This window comes from Pteropus vampyrus, unplaced genomic scaffold, assembly GCF_000151845.1.
Source record: "Pteropus vampyrus isolate Shadow unplaced genomic scaffold, Pvam_2.0 Scaffold300, whole genome shotgun sequence".
Lineage (NCBI taxonomy): Eukaryota > Metazoa > Chordata > Mammalia > Chiroptera > Pteropodidae > Pteropus > Pteropus vampyrus.
The window spans coordinates 2,261,851-2,276,683 of record NW_011889081.1 but is presented as its reverse complement, the minus strand read 5'-3'; the positions used below and the strand labels follow the sequence as shown (position 1 = coordinate 2,276,683).

The window sequence follows — 14,833 nt, the reverse complement described above, 5'->3', positions numbered from 1 at the left end:
CACTGCTGTTCCAAGCCAGCCCGGTGGGGTCCACAGACTCGCTGGAGGAGGTGAGGGCTGATATCCAGACCCCCAACTCCTGGCATTTCCCAGGCCTGCCTCTTTTGTCTTCCCATATTTGGCTCCCCACCAAGCCCCCTGTGCCTGGTCTGGCTCCATCGCCCCGCCCACTATGAATGGAGAGCAGTTACTAGCCTCCCAGGTACCCTTCTTGCAGTCCTGCCTCCACCACGCCCTGAGCAGTGGCCCCCTGAGAATCTGTCTCCCAAAATTAGAGTGAGTGCTGCTGAAGTTCAGTAGAAATGGGGGTGAAGCTGGTGGGCCCTGCAGCAGGTGGGCCCTGGCTAAACCTTCAAGAAACAATGAGGATCCTTAGGCAATTTGAGCATGAGATGACCCGTCTCTGTGGTCACTATCCCTCACAGAAGGGAGGCTTCAGGCCCACTCTTGCAAGCCCAGCCTTAGATGGGGATGAAGGGCCATCTCCTGGTGGTGTACTTGTGGTCGTAAGGGTTAGGTGGGATAATAGCCTCTCTTCTTGTGGGCAAGTCTACCTGTCAGATACAATGTACTACAGTGATACCTCACTGCAGGCCTTTGTAACACTGTGGTCTCTGCCTCCTGCTCTCTCTCTCTCTCCATGTAACACAGTAACTCATTCTGCGCCTCCCCTACCAGCCATGCCCACATTTCTGGGCCTGGGTGCCCTCCCCCCTCCATGCCTGCCTTCCCCTAGTGCCAGGGCCCCTATCCCTGATGGGGTGGAGAAGCCTGGGGGCAAGACAGAGGCCTATCCCAGCTGTCAGCACCCATGATGGATGAGAGTGTGGACTCCTGCTGCAGAGGGAGGTAGGGGCTGGCCCCCTGGGTCTGCCAGCAGAACCTCTGCCACTCACAGCTGGTAAGGGCCCCCACCCAGCAGGAGTGTTTAAAGGCTCTAATGCTGTGTGCCTTCCCACTCTGCCAGGCATCATGGGTGCCTGGTTCTTCCCCACGGCCCTTTTCCTGCTCTGCCTGACTTCTGAAAGCCTGCAAGGCGGTGAGGGCGGGAGATGGGCAGTGGCAGGGTCTAGGCAGCTGGGGTTGGGGCTGGGGGTTTAGGTAGAGCATTGGGTCAGAGGCTGGGGCTCTGGGGAGAGGGAGGATTGGATATGTGGAGGATTGGTTATGTGAAGTCTTGGCTGGGTAGGGTTTTGGGAGGCTAGGGATAGATGCCTGGGTCCTGCCCCTCTCTGTCTCTGGGGTCCCCACCTGTGTCAATACCGCCCTGCTCCCCAGGGCTGCCTCCGTCGTCTTCTGGCCTAGGGAGAGGTGAGTGGACCCTCCTGATATAGGGTCCAGGAAGAGGACCTGGTCTCCCCACCCAGGAGTCTGGGAGCTCTCTGGGGAGAGCCCCAAATGTTCCCCAGCTCTGGAATCCAGATGTGGGGCCCAGAGGAGCACAGGGTCCCTCCCTGTCTTCCTGGCAGGCATTCTTGTCTATGGTCAGCTTAAGTGTGGGGAGCACAGACCCACGCCCTTAGAACAGAATAAGATGGGGCAGAATCTCAACTCTGGACATGAGAATATCAGGGCCTGAGGAGGGGCCTGGAACTGGATCTTCAGTGGGGGGTTTGGATTGTGACAAGCAAGGGGAAGGACATCCCTGGAAGCAAGAGGGTCAAAGGTCTGGGTGTGGGACAGGAGGGGAAAAGAGGAGGCTGGAGTAGGGGAAGGCAGGGAGGAGACTGAGTGTCACAGAAGTATCTTCACTCCAGCGACCTGTGGGGTCCTAAGAGTGGGAGAAGGGGCTCTTTCCTGAGACCCGATCTAAGCTGCTGGAGAAAATGATTGAGGGGAGTAAGGAGGATGAGATTTCCAGGAAGGGAAGGGTCCAAAAACCCTCCAAAGTAAGAATGGAGGGGAGAGATGCACATACCCCTGAGGAGAGGGGGTGAGAGACTTGCCCATAGGGGCACAGACCAGACAACCCCGTCTGGAACCCCTGCCACCAGTCTGCTCACCTGGTTCTGTTCTCACCCATCCTGTGACCAGAGTGGGAACTGAGCTCCAGAGAGGGAAGTGCACTCTTACTCTGCAGAGTGGTGGTGGGGCGTCCATAGTTGGCCCTCTTTGCTCCTTCCTAAGTCACTCCTCTTCTCCCTGACCCCACAGGCATAGGGAGCCCAAACGGTTACAGATCAGGTAAAGCTGGCAGGGTAGGGGCAGCTCTGTGTCCTTCAAATGAGGGTAGGGCACCCTAGTTCCTAGTCCCTCCTGCCCCCCCCCACTCAACATCTCATTTTGTCCCCCAGGCTACAGCCCCCCCAGTGGCCTGGGAGCAGGTAAGGGCTGGGCAAATGGGATTTGTGGGTGAGGGGGGCAGCCATCTCAGAAACACGTGGGAACAGCGCTGACACCCCCCCAGGCAGAGAAGCCCATCTTTGACCCCTTCCAGCAGGCCTCTTTTCCCTCCTGCACATACTTCTTCTCGCCTCCAGAAATACATCAAGATTGTTTTGGTGTCATCTCACCTGTGTACCCTGCCCTGGGCCTCCCCCAACTCTTTACTGTCCCTAATTGTTCTTCATGTTATTCCACTAAGCCCAGCTACAAGGTGGGCAAGCCTGGCTCACTGAATGTCCCCTCGGCCAGCTAGGAGCAGGCTTGGGGAGGGGGCATCCTGAGTCCCTGAAGCCAGGTGAGCCCTGCCTAGCCCCAGCACTGTCCCCTTCTCTCTCTCTCTCTCTCTCTCTCTCTCTCTCTCTCTCTCTCTCTCTCTCTCTCTCTCTCCCCCTCCCTCCCCATCTTACTCTCATACCCCTCACCTCTATCTGTTCCCCAGGATTTGGGAACAGGAATGGCCTGGGAGCCCAGCCAGGCGAGAGTACTGGGGTCTGGATTGGTCTTCTCTCTGCCTCCCTCTCAGGCCTCAGAGGGGAAGGGCAGGATTAGTATATGATTGGGGGTGGGGTGAGAGGGGGCGGATTGAGAGCCTTCAGGTTTGCTATTTCTAGCTGGGTCCAAGGGTTCTGCACACCCACCAACCTCACCAGTTCATCCCTCCCTCTCCCCACAGGCTCTCCAACTCAGAATGGCTATGGAACAGGTAGAGTAGCCTTGAAGATGGGGGGTACTGGAGCTAGGGTTCTAGGGGCATCCCTGAAATGGGGCCTCCTGAGATTCTCACTTGACCCTCATCTCCTTCTCAGGCATTGGAGGGGGTGTGAAACCCCATAAGCCAGGTGAGCCCCCACCCTGCCTTCTCCTGCCATCTCTATGCCCTGGTCTCAATTACTTCCTCCTTGACCCCTTCCTGCCCTGTCTCCCCAGGGTTTGGGAATGGGAACGGGCTCAGAGCAGGGGTCTTCCCAGGTGCAGCAGCCCATCCAGGTGAGGTGGGGGAAGAGAGACGGCTATGACACGGGGGGATAGGGCTGGGTCAGCATTGTTGGGAGGGGCTTCTCCTAGACTCGTCCAGGGCAGGACTGGTGACTCATTGGAGGCAGAGGGAAGGACCTGATGTCTGGTTTGGACATGGGAGAACAGAGTACCCCTGTTTTATCTCCCACCTCAGCTGGGACCTCAAATGCCCCCTGCCTCACCCCTCAGTTAAACATGGCTATGGAGCCCCAGGAAGAGGCTGAGTCCCTGGGGTTACCTTATCTGCTACATCTCTCTCCGCAGGCTTTGGAAGGGGTGTGAAATCCAGGAAGCCAGGTGAGAACCAGCTCTCTATGCTGGCCCCTCTGTCCACCTCACCATCTGGCTGGCTCCGTTTGAAGCCCCCTCTTCTTCCTTATTCTTCCCTCTGGCTCTGTCTCCCTAGGATATGGAAATGCTCTGGGAGCCAGTGCTTTCCCCGGGCTTGGAGCCCAGCCCGGTGAGGACACCTGGAGTACCACCCTGAGGTTCAGGGAGAGAGAAGGTTGGGGACAGAGCTGGGATCAGGGAGCCGATAGGGGAGAGAGCTGGGTTCTTGGGGGAAGTAGGGGGCTTAGCCTCTCTGACTCTCCCCAGTTCTAGGAGCGGGAATGAAACTTCCAAAGCTGGGTGAGTGAAGAGCCCATCCCATCCCAGCACGTTCCCTGCCCATTTCCATCCCAGCCCCTCTATGTGCCTGAAACCTGCCCACTTCAGGGCTTACAGCCCCCCACCCCCACTTCTGTGTCCTCAGGATTTGGGAGCAGAAATGGTTTAGGAGTCAGTACTTTTCCAGGGGCAGGAGCCCTACCAGGTGAGGGTGGCTGGGGCAGGGGCTGCAGGGAAATGTGGGCAAGGGATGGGGGTCAGATCAGGACTGAATTGAGGGGGATGGCTGTTTGGGGTCAGTGTCAACCTCTCTCTCTCTCCCTAGGCCTTGGAGGGGGAATGAAATTTCAGAAGCCAGGTGAGGGGAGAGCCTCACCTTCTTGCACTGTGTTACCCTCCCAGGGACTGCTCCCTTCATTGGGCTGCTTCTGCCACTCCTATGGTTAAAGCCGTGGTCTTGGGGAGGATCTTCCAGACTTCCAGGCCCTTCTCATGCCCCTGAGAACTGTTTGGGGCGGGGTGGGGGTGGAGGGGCGCACAGAGGTCCTGAGGTGAGAACAGCACAGGAGGTTGGAGCCCACAGTGACTCAGCTCCAGCCTCTGCCCTACCTCTCTCCACAGGCCTTGTGGCTCAGAATGGTGGCCAGGGACCAGGTAGGGAGGGAGATGAGAACTGGAGGCATATGCTTGGGTGTGGTGGTTCAAGGGAGATCCAGGCTCCTTCACCTGGTCCCTGTCTTTTTCTCAGGAATTGGAGGGGGTGTGAAACCTCAAAAGCCAGGTGAGTCCAACCTATCCCTATGTCCCTGTCCTATTCTATCCATTCCTGTCCGTACCCTGCTACTTAGCTTGCCCTTACTCCTTCTCGCTCTGACTGCCAGGATTTGGCAACGGGAATGGGATGGGAGCCAGAGTCTTCCCAAAAATTGGAGCCCAGCCAGGTGAGGACACCCGGGCAAAACTGGGGTTCAAGGAAGGAGAGAGGAGTAGGAGCAAGGGGATCAGAAGAGCAGAAAAATTGATTTATATGGGCAGAATAGGGGTGGGGTGGGGTCTGCACCTGGCTCAGTGGCAATTGGTCTTTCCCCAGGCTTGGGAGGTGGCGTGAAACCACAGAAACCAGGTGAGCCAGAGATCCTGCCCTCCTGTCTCCCCATCTTGACTCAATCCCCACCCATCCCTATTTTGTTCCCCACCAAGTTCTTCCAAACCCACTCCTCACTCTGTCGTTCCTCTCCAGCACATGACATTGGCAATGACCTGGGGGCCCAGCTGGGGAAGGAGTCTCATAGAAAGAGGCCAGGGTCCCAGGCAACCCCTGAACCCTGGTTCCTAGCAGAGGGGCTCTGAGGGGCTCATTCATTTCACCTGCCCTAAGCCAGGCCTCAGCTGGGCACTGTAGACACAATGCTAGTCAACCTTGACCTGGCCAACTACTCACTGGGCTCAGCCCAGAAGCCCAGAAGCACACAAGCCCAGTGCCATCGAGAACTGTGGTCAGGGTTCGCGAGCCAGGTAGGGGGAGCCAGGTAGGGGGCTGGAGGTTTGGGGACACGCCCCTGGGGTTTTAAGCAGAGAATGAAAAACCCCGTCTTCCGGAAGCTGATGTTTCCAGGGCTGGACTCACTGGTGGCCATTGTGGGGGCAGGAAGAAGCGGTGGGATTTAGACTACTTGGAAGTCTCATGGGCCAGAAATAGGGCAACTGTGGGGAGGGGTCTGGGGCTGCTGTCCCTCACCGCCTCAGTCTTTCCAGCCCCTTTCCTGTCACAGGTCCCCACAGTTACCTCCCTACCTTGGAATCTAACCAGGTTGAATGGAGGGATATGTGAAGGGAGGGCAGGGATATGTGGGAGAGCCTGGGGGCCATTTCCACTTTAGCACCACCCAGCTTCCTTGTGTCATCCCCTCAACAGGTCTTGCAGCACAGAATGGCTTTGGACCAGGTAGAGAGGGGACGGCTGGAGTACGAGGATAGAAACGGGGAGCCTGCAGCTGATTTTCTGGGGCAGGCCCAGAGAAAGGGGTTTTTAGGTCCCTCACCTGCTCATCTCTTCCCCAGGCTATGGAGGGGGCGGAAAACCCCAGAAGCCAGGTGAGCTCCGCTCTGTCCAGTATCTTCTTATCTGTCTGTTCCCTCCAAGTCCCTAATCTTTCCTTACTCCCTCCTGCCCTGTCTCCCAGGATTCGGGAATGGGCCAGGAGCTGGGGCCTTCCCAGGAGCAGGACCCCAGCCAGGTGAGGCCCTAGAGCTCAGGAGCGTGGGGGTCACTCAGGGATAGTTTCTATGTGGACCTGAGGAAGAGCCAGGTGGCCTCACAGACTCATGGACAGCTGCCTTTTCTTCCCCAGGTCTCGGAGGACTAAAACCTCAGAAGCCAGGTGAGACCCCCCTCTGCTTCTCCTACTTGGTGTCCCAAAAGAAACACCCATTCAACAAATATCTAGGGGCCAGCCAGGTGCTAGAGACAGGCTCTTCCAGAGCCTGTGGCATGTGGGCAGGCAGAGGCAAACAGTACGGAAGCGTGAATGCAACACACGACCAGGCTGCCCACTAGAGGGCGTGGCCCACTGAAAAACGAGGACCAGGAAGGGCACAGGATTTGGAAATAGCTGGAAAGCCGCAAGGTTGGGGTCAGGGGGTGCTAATGCTAATAGCATGTAGCTGGTGAGGGAAAGGGGGCATCAAGGAGTCCACCTTCCTGGCTGGTTGACATGGCTGCTGACAGTGACACCCAACTAGGTGGGACCCAGGCAGCTAGGTATGGTGCTCAGGCTCTGGAGGGAGCCTGGACCCTTGGGGTAGGTATAGGACCCAGCTAGGTGGGGTGGGGTGGGGTGGGGGTGGGTTTAGAGCTAAGAGGAACAGGCTTTGGGTGGAGCTTCAGAGAGAGGTCAGTATCCACAGCCCCTCTCTCCTTCCACCAGGCCCTGCAGCTCAAAATGGCTATGGACCAGGTAAGGGCACAGCCCAGGTTCTGGGGAGGTGCAAGGAATGGAGCCCAGTTCCCTTACTTGTTCTCTGACTCTCCACCAGGCTTTGGAGCGAGTGTGGAACCCCAGAAGCCAGGTGAGCCTCATACTTGCCTTTGTCTCTCCACCTACCCAAAATCCTGAGCTCCCCTCCTGTCATTCATACCTCCACCTTGATCTGTCCCTCTCCTGCAGGATTCAGGAATGGCAATGGGCTGGGAGCCCAGCCAGGTGAGACTGGGTGTCCTCTCCTCCCTCCCTCCCAGACCTTGGAGGGGCAGGATTGGTGAATAATTGAGGGGGAGCTGGGAGAAAGCCTCTAGGATTCTAGATTTCTGGCTTGGTCCGAGACAGGGAACCTTAACCTCTGCCTCAGCGAGACCACCAATCCCTCCAGTTTACTACCCCTCTCTCCCCAGGCCCAGCAACCCAAAATGGATATGGAGCAGGTAGGAGCAGAGCAGGGAGGGGCATGGGGAGGCTCTGGAAGGGGGCTCCCGAGTTCCTCACCTGTTCCCAAATCTCCTCCAGGCCTTGGTGGGGGCATGAAGCCCCAGAAGCCAGGTGAGTCCTGCTGTGATCTTGTCTCTATCCTTATACCCCCTGAAGCCAGAGTACTTCCTACTCATGCCCCGCTCTTTCCAGAATCTGGAAACTGCTGGGCCTTCTCTTCGGCAGGAGCCCAGGCTTCTTAGAGGAAGAGGGGAGGGTTAGGAGCAATGGGCCAGTGGGGAGGAGAGCTGGGTGCCCAGCAATGGGGAGGTAGAGGGTTGACCTGGGTGGAGGTATGAAATCTCAGAAGTCAGGTGAGAGAAGAGACCTCCCTTGTACTCCTGCCTTGTCTGAGGCTGCTAGACTCTGTCTTGTCTTTTGAACCCCTCCATACACTGCCCCTCATGGCCACTCCCGTTTTTCCTTCCCAGGATATGGTAACGGAAATGGACTAGGAGCCCAACCAGGTGAGGACAGCTGGGCCTGGTTTCTTAGGGGTTAGGAGGGAAAAGAGAAGCAAGAGCTGGGGGGGCCCTGGGGACCAGGAGGACAGAGGCTTAGGGCCTGGGGAGTCAGGAGAGCCCTATCAGCCTTTCTGCCTCGCCAGGCCAAGGAAGGAGTGTGAAACTCCTGGGCCAGGTGTTTTCCTCCTCATCTCTCTCAGGCCTCTCTGTCACCACCTCCCTCAACCTTCAGTGTATTGAGCTTGGTCTGTGCATGGCTGTGTGGAAGAAGGGCACTACCTTTTTCAGGGGTGAAGGGTGTCATGGGCACCAAAGACCATTGGGAAAGCAGTAGGAGGCAAGACCAAGGGACCCCCAGTGCTGGCCCCATCCATGGCCAGCTTTACTATTCCCTTGCCTTCTCCCCACAGGCCCTGCAGCACAAAATGGCTATGGACCAGGTAGGAGTGGGCCAGGGTTCTGGGGAGGTATGGGGATGGGGCCTGGGCCCCTTACCTGCCACCTACCTTTCCACCAGGTTTTGGAGTGGGTGTGAAACCCCAGAAGCCAGGTGAGCCCCATTCCTGCCTGTCTCTCCACCTCCCCAAAACCTAGAGCTCCCCGCTCCCCGTTCACAGCCCACTTTGATATATCCCCCCCAGCATTCGGGAATGGGAATAGGCTGGGAGCCCAGCTAGGTGAGACTGGTTTGGTCTGGGGAGGGGGTCCACAACTGGGTGTTCTCTCCTGCCTTCCTCCAGGCCTTGGAGGGGCAGGACTGGTGAATGATTAAGAGGGGCTGAGGGAGAGCTTGCAAGACTCCCGGTTCTGGCTTGGTTCTGAAGAGGGGACCATGGACTGGCCCTTCACTCAGCCTTAGCCAGAGTCCCAAAACTCCTGCTCACGCCTCCTACTCTCGCTGGTTCCCCAGCTCAGAATGGTTACAGGGCAGGTACTGAGGGGGTTGAAAGAATCTTGGCACTGGGAGAGGAGAAGAAAGTAGGGGGCATTGGGGGTAGTTCACCAAGACCCTGTTCTGTGGGTCCTCTCATGGGCTCCTCTTATACTTGGAGAGCATAGTGTTGGTGATTAAATGGAGGTGGCATGAGGCAGAGGAGGCCCCAAGATTTCTGGGGCTAAGCTGGGAGAAAAGGCAGCCCGGCTCCCAGCATCCTTTTGCCTCTCTCTCTCCTGTCCCCACAGGCCCTGAAGTTCCCATCAGCCATGGACCAGGTAATGAAGTGGGCAGGTAGTGGATTGGGCAGGTGGTAGAGTGGGTGCTGGGGGCCATATGCCAGGTTCTGGAGGAGAGGCCCAGTGGATGGGTAATGGGTCCCTCACCTACTCCCATCTCTTCTCCAGATATTGGTGAGGGCATGAAGCCTCAAAAGCCAGGTAAACCCTTTCTCTCTAACTCCACTGTGATATTGTGATTTATAAGAAATGTATATTTAGTCCTCCAAAGGGGCCCAGCCAGATGAGGGAGGCAGGGCAGGCATGGAGTTCTGGCAGAGAGGGGAAGAGGGAGTACAGGGCCCCATGGGGCAAAGAGTTGGGTCCTGGGGGAAAAAAGGGCAGAGTGGGGTTCACCTGTCACTCAGACTCTGTCTCTCCCTAGGCCTGGGAGGGGGCGTGAGCCCTCCAAAGCCAGGTGAGCCCATCCTTGCCCCTCTCCCGCCTCCCCCAGAAATATCCTCCACCCCAGCCCCTGCCCTCATTTCTCCTCTTCCTTCTAGGATACATGCCAGGGAACGGGCTTCTACCAGGTGAGTACAGTGGGGACCTCAGTAAGGAGGAGACAGGGCTCACTCCTAGGGATGGGCTGGTCCCTGGATGGAGCTGTCTTTGTTTCTCCTGCAGGTCTGGGAGGGGGTATGAAACCTCAGAAGCCAGGCAAGTGAGAGCAGCCCCCCATCTCTGTCCTATACCTTCTCCTGCCTAGAACCCACCCCCTGACCCCTGCCCCAAATACTGCCCCTCATGTCCCTACTTTTTCTTTCCAGGATATGGCAATGGAAATGGGTTAGGGGCCCAGCCAGGTAAGGTTGAAGGGACTGGGGGGATGCGCAGGAGGGAGGCGGGAAGAACAGCGCTGGAAGGCAGAGGGGCTCGGTGGGCAAACAGCAGGAACTATGTCAGATGGCTGGGTCACCTGGTCCCCAGAGCAGGTTGTAACCCAGAGGAACTGGGCTTTTTCTGGCCTGGCCAATGTGCCCTCTTGGAAGCTGTGCCTGCCCTAGAAACCACTGCAGGCTGATGGCTTGATCAGGCCAAGGCCAGGAAGGCAGCCTTGTGTAGGTGCTGGCCTGGGCTCACTGCCTTCTCCCTTCTTCTACCTTCCTCTCCCATCTAGGTCCCTGCAATGGGAGGGTTTCTCCATTGCTTCTCCCCAGACTTCCCACTCCAGGGGTCCCTTCCAAAAAAGCAGATGGCTGGGGCCTAAAATTCCAGCCCCCTCCCCCAGTCCAGAATGGCAAGTTCCCAGGTCAGTGTGGAGTGGGGGGCATAGGGCAGGATGTACCTGGTCCCAGGAGGGGCTGGGCCTGGGTTGGCTGCTCAGAAGCCCCCATGCCCATTCTCCAGCTGAGATTGAGCCTTGTCACCATGAGCCAGCTGAGGAAAAGCCTGGACTCTGGCCCTGAGACCCCATGTGACTCCCAATACAGCAGCTCCCCCAGCCCCTGACCACATGGCAGGCTGCAGCATTCCCAACTTGCCAGGCCCTGGGCTCAATCTTGTTCCCTGGTTTTCTTCCTAGCTCCAACTCCAGCCATCCAGTGGGGACTGAAACCTCAGATTGCAGGTGTGAGTCTGTCTCTGACCTCTTGCCAGATCAGGGGCACTCCCCCATCACCCTTCTTCCCAGGCTGCCTCAGCTGTTCAGGCTAGGAAGTCCCTCCCTGAGTCAACTTTCCCTCTCTTTTGCTGCTTTCTAAACTCATTTCTCCTGGTTCCTTTCCCTGTGGATAAGGAGAGTCCCTTCTTCCTCCTCAGAGTCCCTAAGGTCTGTAGTTGGAAAATATCTGGGTCTTCCCCACTCATCTCCATTCTTCTCACAGGGTACCAGCCTTCGAATGGCTATGGACCAGGAGCAGAACTGGGTGAGGACGCCCTTCATCTGAGTTCTTCTCCCTCCCCTCCCCTCTTTTGGATATATCTGACACTCCCCATCTCTGACCCTCATTTCCTCTACCCCAGGCTTTGGTGATGGCCTCAAACTCCAGAAAGTTGGTGAGCCCTGAGGATCCTCATCTTGGGCATGAACTGGCACCTCCCTCATGGCGAGCCCTCCTCATTGCTTTCTTTCATCATGTCTGTCTGTCTCTTTCCTCATTCACTCAGCACATATTTACTACGCACTGGGCCATTATGGTGGCCAGAACCAGGTGCAATCCTGACTCAGGTGAGGGTAGAGGGACAGACTGAGGCCAGGTGGAAAGGGAAGCTGCCCAGAGGGAAGCCAGGGAAATTTCTGGAAGGTGAAGGTTGAACAGGGTTAGCTTGAGGGTGGGGGTGATGTGAGAGGCTCTCTCTAGGTGGCCTCTGAGTCAGTCAATCTATCTGTCTCTCCATGAGCAGGTCACTCTGGGCTCCCCAATACCACCCTCCCCTCCAGGCTCTCTCCAACCTCTCTCCTGTAGGTTTCAGTTACGGGAATGGTGGTCTGGGAACTGGGGTCTTCCCTGAGACCCTCCCAAAGCCAGGTGCCTGGGGATTGGGATTGGGGGCGGAGGGGGGGTGGGGGCTCCAGGCTCAGGGGCTGCTATTGCCTCTAACCTCTTTCCGCCTCCAGGGTTCCCTGGGGCCAATGGCTTTAGGAATGGTAAGACAAACCAAGGGGACAGAATTCAAGGGCTGAGGGGAAGGGACGTCCAAGGGCTGGACAGGAATCACACAGATCTCTTTCAGGGTATGGCAAGGAAATGTTGATGTACCCCAAAGCAGAAGCTTCAGCTCCTGAAGGAAATGGTAAGAAAAGAGTTCAGGGAGCAGAGGGAACTCTGACAAGGGCTATGGGGACCAGCCTGAGTGGGTGGGGGGATCTGAGGCACCAGCAGGACTGGGGCATCCTGCACGTCCAGCTATGGTGGGCAGGGGTTCCCATGCCAGCTCTCCTCCTGCAGGTCAGGCCGGGGCCCTGAGGGGCATTCCTTGGCCCTTCCTCCAAACCTGGGAATCTTCACTGAACTCTGGATATGGAGCCAAAGGTGCATATCCAGGGATAAGGAGCCAGCCAGGTAATGGGGTGTGTGGAAGAGCATTGTGGGTGTGAGGGATGGTTTTAAGGAGCTGGGTCCTGGCCCAGGCCCACCCCATAAACCTGCAGAGATGGAGGGAGCATTTGTGATGGAGTAGGTGGGGGACAGGCAGGGATGGATGGGGCTAGAGGAGGGGCCGGTAGAGCAGAGGGCCCTGAGTATGAGCCTAGAACCTGGGCTAAAATGGGAAGGTAACAGACCAGAACAAGGGCCATTGGGAACTCAGTTCTCCCACTTTCCATCCCTCCCCACCAGGGCCCTATGGGCAACTGAGGCCAGAGCTGGGCCCCAGGCCCTTCGGTGAGTAGGGATTTCCCAGGGCCTGGGGTAAAGCTGTGGGCAGCAAGAGCACTCCAAGTCCTCCTGTGACCTGGGTCTCCTGGCTTATCTGTGTGTACTTTAGGGGGGCCCTGAGGCGAAGAGAGGCAGCAGTGGCAGATTGGAAAATGGCAATGGAGGTGAGAGCGAGAACAGTGGCCCTGTCCCCCACACTACCATGCCACCATTGTCACCTCTCCAGGCTGCACTGGGGGATGCTCCCAGGCCTTGGGAGGAAGGATGGTAGGCTCTCAGGCCACCTATATGTGTCTGCTGAGTGACTGACCTCAGAGACCAGAAAAGGGAAAGAGCTCAGAAGGTGAGGAGGGGGCCCTGCTCTGCCTCTTCCCAGGCCATTGCCCTCCTGGGAAATGCTGAGCATCCAAGCTGATCCACTGCCCATCCTGAGTGCCTCTGTACCAGAACCTGGTCTGCTGGGCGAGAACGACCAGACCCTCAGACTTGGCCTCCTGCAGTCTGGAAGTATTAATAAAGGCGATATAGTTCCCTGTTTGCCTCTGTTTGTCTGGAGTGGGGGTGGCCTGGGCCTACAGCCTTTACCCTGAACGTCATTCATTCATTCATTCATTGAACAGGGTGGCTGTGTGCCAGGGGCTTTGCTCTGATGGGAGAACATGAAAACAGAACAGATTAGGGCCTGTCCTTGGGGAGAGGGCATTACTTGGTCACAGTCTAGTAGGGTAGCCACATCCAAGTTAGGAGACTTGTGCATTATTTGTGTCTTAATTTATAATCAATTTATTAAAGTCATTAAACTAAAATCTTATTTTCTTTAAGCCTTTACACTTGCTTTGGGATGTCATTGTATTGATTAATCTTATAATTTAGATGTAAAACTTACTTTCATTCTTTGATTAATGCTAGATTATTTTATAAATTTGACAGATCAACACACCCCCTTTATATTTAGCATGTCTTACAAGCCTGATTAATTCAATTCCCTTAGACACTTCAAACAATTACACACATAATCTACTAGCTCTCTTAAGGAGGGAGACAAAGATCCAACCAGTAACTTCTTCCTAAGCACTTAAGGGACTCTTGGAAATGGATAAATCAAACATTTATTGTCTCATTAATTGTCTCACTTTCAAACATCTTAAAAAGCCACTTACTTATCCACTATCAGTATTGGTGCTACTGGATTGCTTTATTTTCTTAACTCATGACTACAGATTTACTCCCAGAAATGCAAATGGAAATTATTCTCCTAGGCTGGATCTGGAATGGGGTTGCACAATTAGGGATTGACCCGCTATTCTAAACTTTGACCCAGAGCCTGGCCAGTCCCAGGATCAGTCTCTCTGAGCCTCTATGTTCTAAGCTGAGCCTTTCCAAACCCAAACTTCTTCTTGCAACCTGGTGAAGTTTTAATTGAAGAATTCACATCAAATAGAGTTGATGAGATTTGACACCCCATGAGGAACTCAGCTCATCTTTATGGCCTGGTTTACAATAACTTAGGTGTAGACCAAAACCTTATCACAGTAAGCACAAGGTTTTGGGTTTTTCAACCTCTAGGAGATTCTGTAAATATCGGAATTCCAGCCTAATTTCTCTTAGTGTACCTCATTTTATTTGCCCAATTCGAGAATCATTATAGACTTTTGCTTTTTTCACAGAATTATTGATTCTTTTAAAATATGCAAAGTGTCTCATCTTATATTTCTCTTCCCTGAGGCATGGAATAAACCACATCCTCTCTTTACTGGAGAAAAGGATTAGAAGGGACATCTGGGCACAGGGGCCACCAAGCAGACTCTGTCATGGAAGGCAGTGGGTAATACCTTTCTAATCCACCTAGAAATGTTCTAATATTGTTCTACTAAAGGTTTCTATATTCTAATTTTAAATGATCATTCTCTTTTTTTCTGATTCTTGCTCATCTATCGTCATTTACAACTGTTCTTAGTAACGTTAACAAATGCCACATGCCAAACTTTGCTTTTGAATTAATATCGTTTTATCTTTTCTATGAGATAACTGAAAATCTGCGTATATCTTGACCCACACGCAAGCACATCAGTCCGGAATCACTAAGGCCAAACCCTAAAAGAGGGGAGCCACACATTGGCCGCCGCAGGGCTCAATGGATTCTTAAGCCTGGTGGGGGCGCTCACTGCGTATGCAGCGCCTGGTCTCAGGGTTAGTAGGCGCCCAGGGATAGAGTGATTGAGCGGGACCGGGAGGGGGCGGGAAGAAGACCGTGACAGAGAGCGCTGCTGCCTCTGATTGGCTGCCAGGGGTAGCTCGTGCCAGCCAGCGGCAGTAGAGACGCGTAGGCCGCTAGCGCATGGGCTCTTGATTGGCTGGAACG

General features: G+C 55.4%; 1 protein-coding gene across 1 annotated transcript; it reads left to right on the top strand.

The window, feature by feature from the left end:
• Positions 1-3,867: 3,867 nt before the first annotated feature.
• LOC105303160 (41 kDa spicule matrix protein-like) lies at positions 3,868-12,984 on the top strand. The gene is made up of 34 exons (XM_023521243.1): positions 3,868-3,907; positions 4,000-4,032; positions 4,157-4,216; positions 4,337-4,369; positions 4,633-4,665; positions 4,760-4,792; positions 4,893-4,952; positions 5,102-5,134; positions 6,073-6,105; positions 6,195-6,248; positions 6,363-6,392; positions 6,939-6,968; positions 7,048-7,080; positions 7,179-7,214; positions 7,403-7,432; positions 7,515-7,547; positions 7,907-7,942; positions 8,350-8,379; positions 8,457-8,489; positions 9,122-9,151; positions 9,281-9,313; positions 9,537-9,569; positions 9,655-9,684; positions 9,779-9,811; positions 9,922-9,957; positions 10,272-10,403; positions 10,677-10,721; positions 10,978-11,019; positions 11,117-11,149; positions 11,828-11,887; positions 12,043-12,156; positions 12,433-12,477; positions 12,581-12,635; positions 12,848-12,984. Exons 2-33 carry the CDS (start codon positions 4,014-4,016, stop codon positions 12,589-12,591), a joined length of 1,326 nt encoding a protein of 441 aa, XP_023377011.1. The 5' UTR covers positions 3,868-3,907; positions 4,000-4,013; the 3' UTR covers positions 12,592-12,635; positions 12,848-12,984.
• Positions 12,985-14,833: the final 1,849 nt, after the last annotated feature.